The sequence below is a fragment of the Bombina bombina genome, chromosome 1 (genome assembly GCF_027579735.1).
Source record: "Bombina bombina isolate aBomBom1 chromosome 1, aBomBom1.pri, whole genome shotgun sequence".
NCBI lineage: Eukaryota > Metazoa > Chordata > Amphibia > Anura > Bombinatoridae > Bombina > Bombina bombina.
The window spans coordinates 1,513,407,406-1,513,423,719 of NC_069499.1; the positions used below are offsets into that span (position 1 = coordinate 1,513,407,406).

The 16,314-nt window shown below is 37.3% G+C and overlaps 1 protein-coding gene across 1 annotated transcript; it reads right to left on the minus strand.

Moving 5' to 3' along the window:
• Positions 1-12,738: 12,738 nt before the first annotated feature.
• On the minus strand, positions 12,739-14,554 carry NOG (noggin). Its single transcript, XM_053696508.1, has one exon. It carries the CDS (start codon positions 13,920-13,922, stop codon positions 13,254-13,256), a length of 669 nt encoding a protein of 222 aa, XP_053552483.1. The 5' UTR covers positions 13,923-14,554; the 3' UTR covers positions 12,739-13,253.
• Between the last annotated feature and the right edge of the window lie 1,760 nt (positions 14,555-16,314).

Here is a 16,314-nt window from a genome sequence, read left to right on the forward strand (position 1 = left end):
CTATTCATTGAAAAGCAAAAGTGCCTGGTTTACTACACAGTCTTTCTCTCTCTCTATATATATATATTTATATATATATTTATATATATATATATATATATATATATATATATATATATATATATATATATATATATATGTATATAAATATATATATATATATATATATATACTGTTCATATTCAGTTGCCTTTAACAATCTTGATTCCACTCATGTTACCATAATAGAATCCCAAGAGGATATATTTAAAGGGACATAAAGAATGAAGAAAATTAGGTAATAGAAGTAAATTGGAATGTTGTTTAAAATTGTATTCACTATCTGATCATGAAAGAAAAAATTTGGGTTTCATGTCCCTTTAACTCACATTTATAAAAGTTCTAGTTATTAGTAGACAAGATTTATTCACTGCTTTTAAAGTGAAAGTTTACATCAATTTTCATATCATGTAATAGACATTACTATAAATAAGAATACGCGCAGATACTGATATAAAATCCAGTATAAAACCTTTTAAAAACTTACTTAAAAGCTCCAAATTAAGAAATGTTGATGAGTTTAGGCTGGGACACCCACTGAAATGGGCTGCGAAATCATGAAAGCAGACACTCCCCCTCTCCCCCTGCATTTGAAAAGACCCATTAGACAAACAGGAGACAGCATGTATACATCTAAAACTTTAAGACTTGGTTAGGAGTCTGAATATCAGCACAATGTTATATATTAAAATAAGCAAAACTATAGATTTTTCCAAAAATACTCCCAGATGAGCTATATAAATGGATTATCTACAAAACGTTTACGCAAAGAAAAATCTAGTGTACAATATCCCTTTATGGTCTTGGGGTTTTTTTTTAAGATCCATGTCCCTCTTTTTTTTAGCCTTTTACTGTCACAGGGTCAGTTTTTCTTCTCTAATTTTTTTAATAAGATTGTTCATTTGTGGACACCTGCTGATATGACAGTAAAATGCAGCCCAGAATGCCAAAAACATTGCATGTTATTAAAAACACCAATAGAGAAAATGCCAAATAAGGACATCATAGTGTTCTTCCCCCCCAAAAACTGTACATATAAAAGCTTTAGATTTATACATTTGATATTCATTTACTTTTCCAAAACACCAAGATTTACTATTGTACACATATGTTTCCCACTAAGAATCAGCAGTTGAAAAATAACAGACAAAATGATCTTTTCTTTTGTCAGATTAGATTATTTTGTGCTTCTTGAAGGAAATTGGGAAATAGGGAGAAATAAAATATCTTAATTTCTGAAACTGGGTGGAGAAGAAGGTTATATATATATATATATATATATATATATATATATACTGTATATAAACACATAGATCTGAAAAAAGAGACCATTCTATTATGTTTACATTTCTCCCAAATTTAAAATAAAAATATTGTAATTTAGCGTATTTATTATATTATATTTACATTGTTGTGGTCATCCCTATCCTATTGCAATAGGACCAGCTGGGTGGCAAAAACTTCTACTAGTAGTACCTCAAAAGTAATTGGATTCAAAAAAATAACTATTGAGTCTTTTGGATGATATATAAAATATTTATAACCTAATTTATTTTATGACATCTTATGTATGGTATCAGGGAACATTTCCGATAGTACTTTATGCAAAAGATGTTGACAATTTTTTCTGTAAAGGGTCAGATAATATATACTTCAGGCAATGCAGACCAAGAAATAAAATCAAGGATATAATTTAAGGACTTCTATAACAAGAGAGAAAACACATTTCCAGATTTTTTTATTAATGAAGTTAAAAACTTTTGATAAACTTTTTGAGAAACTTTCTTTAGTTGCAGCCTCATTTTCCATTGCTATTTTTGTGAATAATTTCTGCTGTAATGAGATTACATTTTCAATTTTTTTCTGACCGTTGTTTTCCTTTCATGTTGGGAGTATTGTGTCAACATATTGTAGTGTGCGAAACAGCAGTGTAAAAAAGATGAGTACCACATACTGTCTCTGTTGCAACTATTAAGCTCAGTCATTTATTGCAAAAAATAAGCCATAGATAATGCATAAATGAGGGTGGCTGTGTTCCAATAAAACTTTATCTATGGACTATTCAGGTGAAGTTTGTTCAAAATCCACAATACACTTAGATAACTATTGAAAAAAGAGAACTTGAAAAAAAAGTGTATTAAGCATAAAAGCGCAAAAATGTATTAATTGTAATCCATTAAAAGCTGATAGACAAGTCTATGAGTACGGTCGGAAGACCGAAACTGGTCTGACTTTTTATATTCTATTTGACCCTTTTCGCTATCAGCTTTAAATGGATTACAATTAATACATTTTTGCGCTTTTATGCTTAATACACTTTCTTCAAGTTCTATGTTTTCAATATTTATATATGGAATACAGGGACTGCTACCTTGAAAGTGTTTTCGCATTTGGATCTATGGGCTTTCTATTTTATTCAACAGTTGGCTAGTAAGTACAACTATATGGAGCGTGAATTTCCTTTTGGCTTCTGACGTCATCAACCTTGGGAGTGGATGTGTACCTGACTCTGGCAGAGGATCCTATTAGGCTCTAAGGAGATGAACTTGTTTGCCTCGTCTGCTTCCGCTAAAGGGGTGAGTTGATTTAATTATCGACAAGTATATGAAAAGAGTAAGGAGCGGTGTGTATGCCCTGCATAAGTTGCCCCCAATTGTGAACTTTATGGGATATTGTTGATTTGTAAACTACGCTCAGTATGATCCTGGGTTGCATGTTACGTGTAAAAAGGTAGGAGTGGTGTTATCGCAGTCCAGCACGTACCTATTAGTATGTTCATTTTGATACATAGTATCTCTTCTAGCCTCTCTCTCTACATGGACATTTTCACTCTCTATATTACGCAATTAGATAACTATCTAAAAAGTAATGTGTAGTAAACTGGAACCAAATGCAAGTTAAATTGTAGTGAATGTGTTTCAGTTAAATTTGTATTTGCTGCAAACTAAGACTTTATTTTAGTGCCAGGTGCTCCCCTGTTGACTTCATTTTCCACTGTGAGATTCTCTATCCCAGATAGCTTCATGATTATTAAATATGAAAAAATAAAACATATTTAGTAACTGGAGTGTGTCCTGAACCTGTGAATTTCACCAAATGAATGAGAGATTCTTTCCCCTGAGCTATCTTATGTTTTAAAGAAGTTTAGTAGTTTTATATTTTAATGACATCACATACAGTAGTACAGTATATTGTTTGGCTATAAAAGACTCAGTTCACTGTGTAGAGGACTTTCACAACACATTTATTTAACATGAATCGCTCAATCTCTTAGTTTAGGGCATTTCATCATAAGCTGTAACAGTTAAAAAAATAAACAATACAACCTGCTTTAAGGGTGAATGAACTTTTGCAATTGAGTTTAGCTGCAAGAATTTGTTCTATTTAGACAATTATTTTGGCAATATTCTGTTGCGTAATGACGTCACATAAAGAAGTAGACTATTGGTCTATCATAGACGAATGTTTATGCTATTGACAAACAAATTATCTGTGTGCGTGTAGGCTCTTTCTGGGTTAATAAATTCACTTTTACAGACTATATATACCAACTAAACTGAGTTTTAATCCAACATGTACAGTAAGGCATCTGGTTTAATCTAGATAGGCCAGGCCCAAAACTGTAAGTCTCAAATATACTAAACTCCTAGTTGAACAAACTGGCAAATTTTAAATAAATGTTATTTTGATCTGGCAATGAAAACAAATTAACTGTAGTAAGTAATTTTGATCTGATATTAATGTCATCTATGCATACTTCAGGTGTACACTACTCTTATAACATCAATGTCCAAAGATTTGACATAAATAGTTACAATGGTTTTCCCTTTAGGTTTGTAACATTTGAATATCTTAAAGAGCTATTAAGCATTCTGTTGTTTAAATTGTTTAAATAAAATAGCACTAAGCAAAGGGTTATAGTTAAAGGGGTAGAAAGGTCAAAAAAGAAATGTGCATGTGTGCATTTTAATTAAGAATATACAAGCATTTTTGCAATATACTTCCTTTAGCAAGAATTCTTCTAGTAAAAGGTATTATTATTATTATTATTATTATTATTCTTTATTTATAAAGCGCCAACAGATTCCGCAGCGCTGTTCATAGGTAACAAAGATAAAAGGACAGTACAATATGAGACACCAGACAAAATTTAACAAACAAATACAGGAGGAATTGGGAGCCCTGTTCCCGTGGGAACTTACAATCTAAATGGGTAGGAGGGTGAGAAACAGGAGGTGGGGACTGCAAAGGTGGGAGTGATGTTAGTGTGAAGTTAGATGAGGGCAACTATTAGGCAAGTGGAATTCATTAGTTACTGATTTGGTTATAGGCTTCCCTGAACAAGAAGGTCTTTAGGGAGCGTTTAAAGGAGGAGAGGTTGGGGGAAAGTCTGACAGCACGAGGAAGTGCGTTCCAGAGGGTTGGTGCCGCACGAGAGAAGTCCTGTAGTCTAGCATGAGAGGAGGTGATGGTAGAAGAGGCAAGGAGTAGATCGTTGTTGGATCTTAGGGGACGGGCTGGAGTATATTTGTTGATGAGTGAGGACAGGTATGGGGGGGCTGCATTGGTAAGGGCTTTGTAGGTCAAAGTGAGAATTTTGAATTTAATTCTGCTGTGAATGGGGAGCCAGTGAAGGGACTCACAGAGGGGTGTGGCAGATACAGAGCGTCGGGAGAGGTGGATTAGCCTAGCAGAGGCATTTAGGATGGATTGAAGGGGGGAGAGGCGGGAGAGAGGAAGGCCAGTTAGTAGGTTGTTACAGTAGTCAAGCCGGGAAATTACTAGGGAATGGATTAGCTGTTTAGTAGTATCAGCGCTCAGAAAAGGACGGATTTTGGAGATATTGCGTAGGTGGTTGCGACAGGATGAAGAGAGCGATTGGATGTGGGGTATGAAGGACAGATTGGAGTCGAGTGTAACTCCAAGGCAGCTGACTTGGGGTGATGGGGAGATAGTGGTGTCACCGACAGTGATAGTAAAGTTAGAAACTGGAGTAGAATTAGTTGGGGGGATTAGAAGAAGCTCAGTCTTGGACATGTTGATTTTTAGGTGGTGAGAGGCCATCCAGGAAGAAATGCCAGATAAGCAGCTGCTGATGTGGGAAAGGACAGACGGAGAGAGTGCAGGAGTGGATAGGTAGATCTGAGTATCATCAGCATAGAGGTGATAGTTGAAGCCATAGCTACTAATAAGTTGACCCAGCGAGGAAGTATAAATAGAGAAAAGTAGAGGGCCTAGAACAGAGCCTTGAGGTACTCCAACAGACAGAGGCAGTGGAGAGGATGAGTCACCAGCAAATGAGACAGAAAAGGATCTATTAGAGAGATAAGAGTGGATCCAGGAGAGGGCAATGTCACAGAGTCCAAGGGAGCTGAGAGTCCGTAAGAGGAGTGGATGGTCAACAGTGTCAAAGGCAGCAGACAGGTCAAGTAAGATAAGTATAGAATAGTGGCCATTGTTTTTAGCAGAAAGAAGATCGTTCGTAACCTTGGTGAGGGCAGTCTCAGTTGAGTGTTGGGGACGGAAGCCAGATTGCAGGGGGTCAAGCAGTGAGTTGGAGGATAGGAAGTGTGTTAGGCGATCGAAAACTAGTTTTTCTAGGACTTTAGAAGCTAGCGGAAGTAGTGATATGGGGCGGTAGTTTGCAGGAGAATTGGGGTCGAGGGAGTTTTTTTTGAGGATGGGGGTGACCTTTGCATGTTTGAATGATGATGGAAATGAACCAGTAGTAAGGGATTGGTTGAATATGTGAGTAAGAGCTGGGGTGAGGGTAGAGGACAGAGAGGGTATTAGATGTGAAGGGATAGGGTCAAGGGGGCATGTAGTGAGGTGTGAGGAAGATATTAGGGAACTCACTTCATTCTCAGTGGTTGGGGGGAAGGTACTGAGAGTGTTGGAGGGGGTGACCGGGGGTGCAGTTGAAAGGTTGCAGTCTTGTGGTGGGATGTTGCTTCTGATGGTAAGTGTTTTGTTGAAAAAGTAATCTGCCAAGTCTTGAGCACTAAAGTCAGATGAGGGGGGTGGTGCAGGTGGATAGAGGAGAGTGTTGAAAGTGGAGAAGAGACGTTTAGGGTTTGAGGAGTGAGAAGATATGAGAGAAGAGAAGTAGTTTTGCTTGGCTAAGTGAAGGGCAGAGGAGTAAGAATAAAGAATGAACTTATAGTGTAGGAAATCGTGTTCAGAGCGGGATTTCCTCCAGGCACGTTCAGCAGCACGGGAGCATTTTTGTAGATAGCGTGTTTGCTGAGAGTGCCAGGGCTGGAGCTGACGACGTGGGGTTTTGCGTATTTGTGGAGGAGCAAGGGTGTTGAGTGCAGAGGAAAGAGTATTGTTATAGTGGTCTGTAGCAAGGTCAGGGCAGGATACCATGGAAGTGTGGGAAAGGTGTTTTTGAATAAGGTTAGAAATATTACTGTTTTTCTGTGGCATATGCACATATCCTGTGAGTGCCAAGCAACAGTATTTAGACTATCCACCTTCTCAGAGAGTCAGCAATGACTTGTATGACACAAATCAGCCTTTAAAGGGACATAAAAAGTCACAGTTAAACTTAAATAGTCCAGATAGAGCAATCAATTTTAAGAGACTTCTCAGTTTACTTCATGCTATTGAAATCCTTTGTTGAAAAGCATAACTAAGTAGATTCATGAGCAGCATTGCACTACTGGGAACTAGTTGATGATTGGTGAACAAGCACATATGCCTCTTGTCGTTTGCTCATTCAATAACACCTTATTTTTATTTATTTATTTTGGCCTTATGTCCCTTTAACATAGAATGCGTATTTGTATTTAGACTATGGACAAGATTTATGATGAGGCGAATTCCCCAATCGTTTGAAGACTGGAGTTGGCAGAAAAAAAATCACCCTGGATGAATTTGACAGGGGTGATTGACAAGCCCTACTCTCACGCAATAGGTTGTGTGATGGTAGGGGGCGGCATTGCACGAGTCAAGTCAAGTCCAAAAAAACTCATGATTCAATTAAAGCATGTAATTTTAAACAACTTTCCAATGTACTTTTATCACCAATTTTGCTTTGTTCTCTTGGTATTCTTAGTTGAAAGCTAAACCTAGGTAGGCTCATATGCTAATTTCTTAGACCTTGAAGGCAGCCTCTAATCTGAATGCATTTTGACAGTTTCTCACCACTAGAGGGTGTTAGTTCATGTGTTTCATATAGATAAAATTGAGCTCATGCACGTGAAGTTAGCTAGGAGTCAGCACTGATTGGCTAAAATGCAAGTCTGTCAAAAGAACTGAAATAAGGGGGCAGTTTGCAGAGGCTTAGATACAAGGTAATTACAGAGGTAAAACGTATATTAATATAACTGTGTTGGGTATGCAAAACTGGGGAATGGATAATAAAGGGATTATCTATCTTTTTAAACAACAAAAATTCTGGTGTTGACTGTCCCTTTAATAGCTCACTTGTGAGAGTCTGATGATTAACATCAAAACAAATAGCAAATTAATACATCATTACTTTAGGGTAGTTGAGGTTTGTAGACGTTGCCTTCTTCAATGATCTGTGGCTGTTAATGACAGAGATGGTTGTTCTTGAAGTGTAAAGCACCAGATGTTCCTATACTGCTGGAACCCCTCTGATGCTTATCAAAAGAAAGGAGCTAAATTAAAATATTATACATATGGACAGAATGTTTTAGTAGGTTGTGGTTTTTGAACGACCATTCGTTGGTATTAACATATGTCTTCTAGATTTGGTGACATATTCGTTGAGCAATGTAGTGAGGAAATGTGAATCACTATTAACTCGGAAGTTATTAAATACTGACCGACCTATCTTTCCAATAAAACCCTTGTGAACTGGTGAGCAAATCTTGCATGATACCATAGTGTTGGAGCCTGAAGATGTTTTAGATCAGAAGTCTCCATCTCCTATAATTAGCAACATGACAGATGGCTGAAGGCCAGTTAATAAATCACACAGATTATACCATACATAAACCAACATGTGCATCAGCAGTAGTATGGATAATGCAAGATGTGTTTGTAGCACTTATAGGAAGTGGCATTTATAAGCCCTTTACTTTATACTCATCTATTATCTCTGCTTGCGTCTATATTTTGTAGTGTGATAAGCGTCTATATAAATGATCAACTATAAAACTATACAGTTTATAAAAGTTGTGTGAGTACTTTGGCAAGATAAAATCTTCTCTTGTGGTTTGTTACTGGGATCGAAACTTACACATGAACATTTTAAGAACTCAACCAGTAATTATTCATGCAAAATATTTGTTTTATTCTACCTTAAAGGGATACTGAACCCAAATTATTATTTTATGATTCAGAAACAGCAGGCAATTTTAAGCAACTTTCTAATTTACCCCTATTATCAGTTTTTTTTCGTTCACTTGGTATCTTTATTTGAAAAAGCAGGAATATAAGCTTACAAGTCGGCCCATCTTTGGTACAGTTCAGCACCTGTGTAGCGCTTGCTGATTGGTGGCTAAATGTAGCCACCAATCAGCAAGCACTACCCAGGGTGCTGAACAAAAATTGGGCCGACTTCTAAGCTTCATTCCTGCTTATTACTGTTTCAGCAGGATATGCACATATGCTATGTGTGACCAGAGGAGCAGGATTCAAACACCATGCCTAACCCTGGCAGTGGTGTGTATTGTGCCTGTGAAACTAAAGTCAAAATACAATTTTCATGATTTAGGTAAAGCACCTACTTTTAAAGGGATACAAAACCCAAAAATGTTCTTTGTGATTGAGACAGAACAGACCATTTTAATAAAGTTTCCAATTTACTTCTATTATCAAATTTGCTTTGTTCCCATGATATTCTGTGTTGAAGAGATACCTAGGTAGGCATCTGGAGCGCTACGTGGCAGGAAATAGTGCTGCCCTCTAGTGCTCTTGCATATGGAATTCATTCTTGCAAAACTACTGCCATATAAGTGCTCCAGAAATGGGCCAGCTACTAAGCATACATTCCTGTGTTTCAACAAACGATACCAAGAGAACAAAGAAAACTGCTAATAAGCCTTTCCACTTTATTTCCATTATCAAATTGTGCACAGTTTTGTTTTATATGCACACTTTATGAGGCACCAGCTACTACAGAGCATGTGCAAGAGTTCACAGTGTAAACATATGAGTCTGTGATTGGCTGATGGCTGTCACATGATACTGGAGGCTGGAAAATTAAAATACATTTTGATCTTTGTCAGAAAAAAAAATCTACTGCTCATTTAAAATTCAGAATAACTGCTATTCATTGTCTTTTTATTTTGCACTTGTTTATTATGCAGTTATTGTGTATTTAATGGTCCTTTAATTTGTGCCATACAAGCCACTCCTGACTGTCTGAGAATGTGTTGATTTTGAATGCTGGTGCATAGGGTACTCCCAGCATATGTATGTATGCCACTGATAAAAAGCAATAACCTTTACTAGAAGTAATGGAAGTATATTGCAAAAATGTTTCTATTTAAAAGTTAAATAGCAATGTTGGACTTTATATCCCTTTAATAACATATTTTTTTACTCTTGGTTGCAAAGAAGCAGCAATTGTACAACACTTTTCTGACCTACTGGTCAGCAACTTAACATCTTTCAGCTGATCACAATCAGCATACCCCTGATATAGAGTAAATCAGTCATTTCTCATTTCTGACAATACACCACACACTAAATTAGCATTCTAGGTAATTGCCAGCATTTTACAAATGCAAAGAATCATTCGGAATATTAACTGAATCCCTTGTAGTAGAACAATAGTATTTATACAAATCTCCAACATTCAAAGCGAACTGTGTATCTATGTATTGAATTTTATTATTATTATTATTATTATACTTTAGCAATTAAACGTATGTAAGTATGCTAATCATATTGAAGCAATCTAACTGCAAAAAAAAAAAGATAGACTTGAAATGTACAAATTAATGCCCTTTTTTGAGGGGGGGGGAGCACACTCCCTGGAATTTACTTAAAGGGGCATTAATTGACATAAAGATGTACAAAGAGATAGCTTTAGAGAATGTTGCAATATTTTATTATTGTATGGTTGTTGTTGTTGTTTGTATATAAATGTATTTAATCTGTGCAAGGAGGTTAAACACATAGTTAAAATCAGCTCCAGAGCAGCCGCAGACGTTCACTACTGGGAGCTAGCTGAACACATTTGGTGAGCCACTGACAACAAGCAAATGTGTGTAGGTACCAATCAACAGCTAGATGCCAGTAGTGCATTGCTGCTCCTGAGCCTACCTATATATGCTTTTTAACAAAGGATACCAAGAGAACCAATTAAATTGGATATTTGAAATAAATAGAAATAGATATTTGAAATAAATAGAAAAGTAAAATTGTATGCTCTGTCTGAAACATGAAAGTTGAATTTTGACTTTCATGTCCCTTTAATTAGAGACCCATATATAATATGCAATACGTTTCTAATTTCTTCTTATTAGCATGGCCAGGTCATTTGTTACTATACAATGTTACTTTCTCTTCTGCTGCTGTTACTAAAGACAGTAATGTCTTAAGATCTTAACCCATTAGTTGTCAAAAAGATGAACCACAACGCTACAGGATGCATTGCAGTCCTTTGTGGCAGCTGAAGGGTTAAATGACTGCTTTTCAGCATCAAACCTAAGGTGACACAGGCGGACACTGTGCATATTCTTATGTGAAGCTTCTGTTTTAGACAGGGGGCTACTTGCCTTAATATTATATGTCAACAGGGGGAGAGAGTGTCACAGAGTATACCCTTGGGCAACATTTGTTGATATTTAGTCGTTTGGCGACAATCCCAGTTGCAAATACTTCTGTTCATATAAGGGTTGTGTTTACCAGTAAAGAAAACTTCTTTACTTTAAGCTTTTTTTTTTTTTTAATAAACTTTTTTTTTTTTTTTCAAGTAAAATCCCTGTGTGTAAAAAAAAAAATCTTGGCCACAAACACAGTAGGTTTTTGCATAAATTCATATGTGATGAATGGTTGATTTTAATGCTATTTGGGCATTTGTCAGAACCTAACAAATATACATAGTGATGCTAGTTCGTACATCTAAATACCTGAATATAGCCTTTATTCTAGAAATAAATTAGGGGGTATGTTTGCTTGCCTGGAGTCACATTAGGAATATTTTAAATTTTGAGCATTTTATCCAGGCGCCATACAAGATTAAATGAAAAAAAAAAAAATTATAAAATGAAAGGCATTTAAACTTTTAATCCTTTTACAATTAACTCTCAGACTGGATAAACTTTTTTTTTCTTTTAGAGAGAATACATTCAGATACTCCTCTATAATAATAAAACATTGTATCGACATATCTTATTAACCCTTCCCCAGCTGTTAAGGGTAGATATTATATTAGTCTATGCAAAGGTTAAAAGAGCAGAATGTTATACTGCAGAAACCACTTTTAGACACATTTTAAATTAATTAGAGTAAAGCCATGTGACATTAAAGGGAAAAAAACAATTCTGAGTATTCCAAGATAGATCTGCTTTCCTGAGTGATCAACCAGATTACTAAATAATATTAGACCAGTGAAAATTATCCAAATCTACAAAATAGTTTAGATTTCCAAAAGTTATAAACTGATCACCTCAAGTAGGATAAACTCCCACGTGGTGGTTGGTGGTTATGTTATTGCAGCCAACATAAGCCAGCGTCAAAAACACCTTGTGAAATATGTAGCAGGATTAACCCATTCCATTCAACTCCTGGCACCTTCATTTGCTCCTTTTCTGATTGCGCTAAGTGTAGCAAAATAATTTAACCCAGTGGCTGCCAAAGCATTAAAGACCCTAGGTACATCTGACAGTAAGATTTTTGTACTTCCTACTATAATTTTAACAAGATTATTGTACATGGGTGCTAATTTTATTCTTAGATTTTATATTTAGATTCACCAGTGCGACAAAAAAAGTCATCAGATCATTTTGATCATTAGGCTAAACTTAGAAACCACTATACATAGCATCTACAAGAAGCCATAATTAATTATGATTGATCATTAAAAAGGTGTCTCCACCGATGCCCCCCCCCCCCCCACAATATATCACTTCATCCTTACTTTTGAAGGTGTTGTTGACTTTACACAAGCTTGAGATGAGGTGACAACTCCTAGTGTCGTTGACTCTTATGTCAATAAATACAAATCAAGATAAGATAAAACATACCATGAAACTATCTTTGATGTGACCCTCAAGTACATGCTAGGTTGTGGATGTGTCTTATCTTTAAAAGTCTAGTGGATTTATTTTTCTTATTTTTTTATGTTTAAACACCTCTAGTTGGTTCATGGTGTGTGATTTTGTCAAGAGGAGGGGGGGGGGAGTGCAATAGGATCAAATCAGTGGCTAAGGGTCAAGTTTCAACAGTGTCTTACCACAATGGTAGGTGTGAAAGACACGTGTTCGGCTCAGAATGAAATGTCAACTTTGTACAATGTTAAAGACATCACTGACCACTCATCTTGCAGTGAAATTTAGTAAAGGGTCCTAAAACAGATTAACCCCTTGGTGGATGCTGGACTGGGCTGCAAGGTATTGGTTAGCAAACTTTTCTGCCCTTCAAATGGTTAATATTCAAATATCTAACAAGCACACATTAGTTCAGAGCAATAAAAAGTGTTAGATCAGTTACAATTAAAAAGCACAAACTACCCCCCCCAAAAAAAGCAGCTAAAATATAATAGACCTGCACCAGTTTCAGATTTTAGTGGTTTTTACTTTAATTCTGCACTGTTTTCTTATTACTACAATAAAAGAATAAATAGATAGTTTTTTTTTCATTTACAAGATTAGTCTTTTTTTCGTCTTTCAAAAAAAAATGTGTTCTCTGTATTTACAATAAATGGAAAACAATATCTTCTTTTTTTCTGAGGTCCATCAAACTGTAATTTCCCAAATAATGGGGAAAAAAAACTTCTATATTAAGATATTTTTAACATTTTTTTTAAAAAAAAAATGCTTCGCAACGCGAAGTGCTTTTCAGGATATAAATACAGATACATTAGCCAAATAATAATAATAATAATAAAATCACAACCAGATTAATAGTCTTGAAAATACAGTAGACACTGGTTATTTAAAAGAATAATACTGACCTTTTAATAGTAATTTAGACTTGTACCATATATACACACATATACATTCCTACATATTACAGTGCATACAACATTAACCAAAAAGCTATGTCTTTTGCAGAAGTTCATCAAAGTCCTAACATGAGCATTTGCACTCAGATATGATGGGGTATTGAATGGGTATCCATGTGCACTTTTGTAAAGACCTTCTCTGGCATCTCCACCTCAGTATAGTCAGATGCATGGACTTGGCAGCTTTGCACACCATGCCCTCTGGTACAGAGCAAGATCTCTTGCCGTAGCAGCTTCCAACTTTAACATAACGTGGCCAAAACCTGGTCCCTAGATCGTTCCACGTGTATAGGACAGGGCAGAAAGTCTGTGACCAAAGCCACATCTGCAGCTTCCGTCTGAGTTTCTTGCTCAGTTTGTGCTTCTTGCCCTGCAGACCATCATAAAACTCTAGTCCTTTGATTTCTGCTGGCATTGCCCCTGAAGGCTTCTGTCTGAGGAGGAGGTCCAGCTCCCCAAGATCCTCTACTCCCAGTCTGTCCTCTGGCAGGTTGATGGCCATAAAGTTGGGGTCAAAGTGGCCACCCATAAGAGTCCTGAGCAGGGTCTCATTGAGATCCTTTTCCTTGGGATCAAATATAGGGTCCGGATGTTCAATAAGGTCCACAAGTGGTAGGTTTTCACTGGGAGCTGGTCTGATGTGCAGATAATGCTGACAAACTCCTTGCTCTATTCTAAGTCCCAGAAATACCATCAGGGCATAAATAGTCACAAGGCACTGGGAATGATCCATGCTGCAAATAGCCGCACAAATTAATAGTAGAGTTCTCCTCTTTTGCCAAAGATCATAAATAATGCATCAGAAGGGGAGAAGGGGGGTTCTCAGATACCCAGTAATGTTTAGGATCCCCTCCCTCTCATTGCAATCAAATAGAAGTTGAGAAGTTGTGCTGATCCGTCAGCAGCCCCAGCACACACTCCTGATGGCACCAGCTTGTCTGCCTTCTGGGTCCAACCTCCCCCTTTTAAATATTATTCACTTTCAGCTCGATCACCATGGTAACCAGAAACTCGAATGCTCCCAGAATAAAGAAGGGGTATTTAGGAAGGTGCAGGGTAAAGGCAGATCTCTATTTATATAAGAGCAGTTGTGAAGAAACAAGTCACACACAGCCTGAACTGCAGCTATTTCAGGAGCCCTTGAGGGTGATGCTGTCAGGCAAAGTTGCTGGATCCTTACATCTGTCCATTCAGTCCCTGGAGAGAGCCCTGCAATATCTCCCGCCTGGGGTCTCTGTATAAGAGCTTTTTTTCTGCTGCTGATCTGTAATGGTCCTTCTCAGGCTTCTACATATCCTGCAGAGCTCTGCCAGATCACAAGCTAGTTCTTCTTGCTACTTGGGATGTATTAGCCGGGCTCCATACGGCTGTGATGTAATTCATGTTTAAGTAGTGTAGTGGCCCGTGGCCAGGGTTGGTTGTCTTAGCTGACACCTCCCTCTCCTTTTGAGTGGTGGACCTGCGGGGGGCGCGTCCTTCCCCTTCAGGCTGCAGTTATGGGGAGCTAGCATCTAGCGCCCTCTGCTGATGTCAGTTGGTATAACATGCGATACACGCGGGTACAATGTAGCAACTTTTCTATGAAAAGTATCACTATCCGGTACATCAATCGCAGACAAATGCTGAGCAATTTATTACCATTGCTGTGACAGTGAAATACTGACAGGCGAGGTAATGGCAAAAACTACACTGCGAGATGGTATACATAAATAGTAATCCTTTGTTTTGTTCAGTATGTTGTGAGCACACACTGTTTCACTTCATAAAAGTTATTGTATACTAACACATACACACATCTTACACGCACAAACACCACACACATACATCACACAAATGTCACACACGTACATACACAACACACATCTCACACACATACATCACACAAATGTCACACGTACATACACAACACACATCTCACACACATACATCACACAAATGTCACACGTACATACACAACACACATCTCACACACATGCATTACACAAATGTCACACGTACATACACAACACACATCTCACACACATACATCACACAAATGTCACACGTACATACACAACACACATCTCACACACATACATCACACAAATGTCACACGTACATACACAACACACATCTCACACACATACATCACACAAATGTCACACGTACATACACAACACACATCTCACACACATGCATTACACAAATGTCACACGTACATACACAACACACATCTCACACACATACATCACACAAATGTCACACGTACATACACAACACACATCTCACACACATGCATTACACAAATGTCACACGTACATACACAACACACATCTCACACACATGCATTACACAAATGTCACACGTACATACACAACACACATCTCACACACATACATCACACAAATGTCACACATACATACACAACACACATCTCACACACATACATCACACAAATGTCACACATACATACACAACACACATCTCACACACATGCATTACACAAATGTCACACGTACATACACAACACACATCTCACACACATACATCACACAAATGTCACACGTACATACACAACACACATCTCACACACATACATCACACAAATGTCACACGTACATACACAACACACATCTCACACACATACATCACACAAATGTCACACGTACATACACAACACACATCTCACACACATGCATTACACAAATGTCACACGTACATACACAACACACATCTCACACACATACATCACACAAATGTCACACGTACATACACAACACACATCTCACACACATGCATTACACAAATGTCACACGTACATACACAACACACATCTCACACACATGCATTACACAAATGTCACACGTACATACACAACACACATCTCACACACATACATCACACAAATGTCACACATACATACACAACACACATCTCACACACATACATCACACAAATGTCACACATACATACACAACACACATCTCACACACATACATCACACAAATGTCACACATACATACACCACACACATTTCACACACATATCTTAGACACATACACCACACAAATGTCACACATACATACACAACACACATCTCACACACATATCTCACACACATACACCACACAAATGTCACACACATA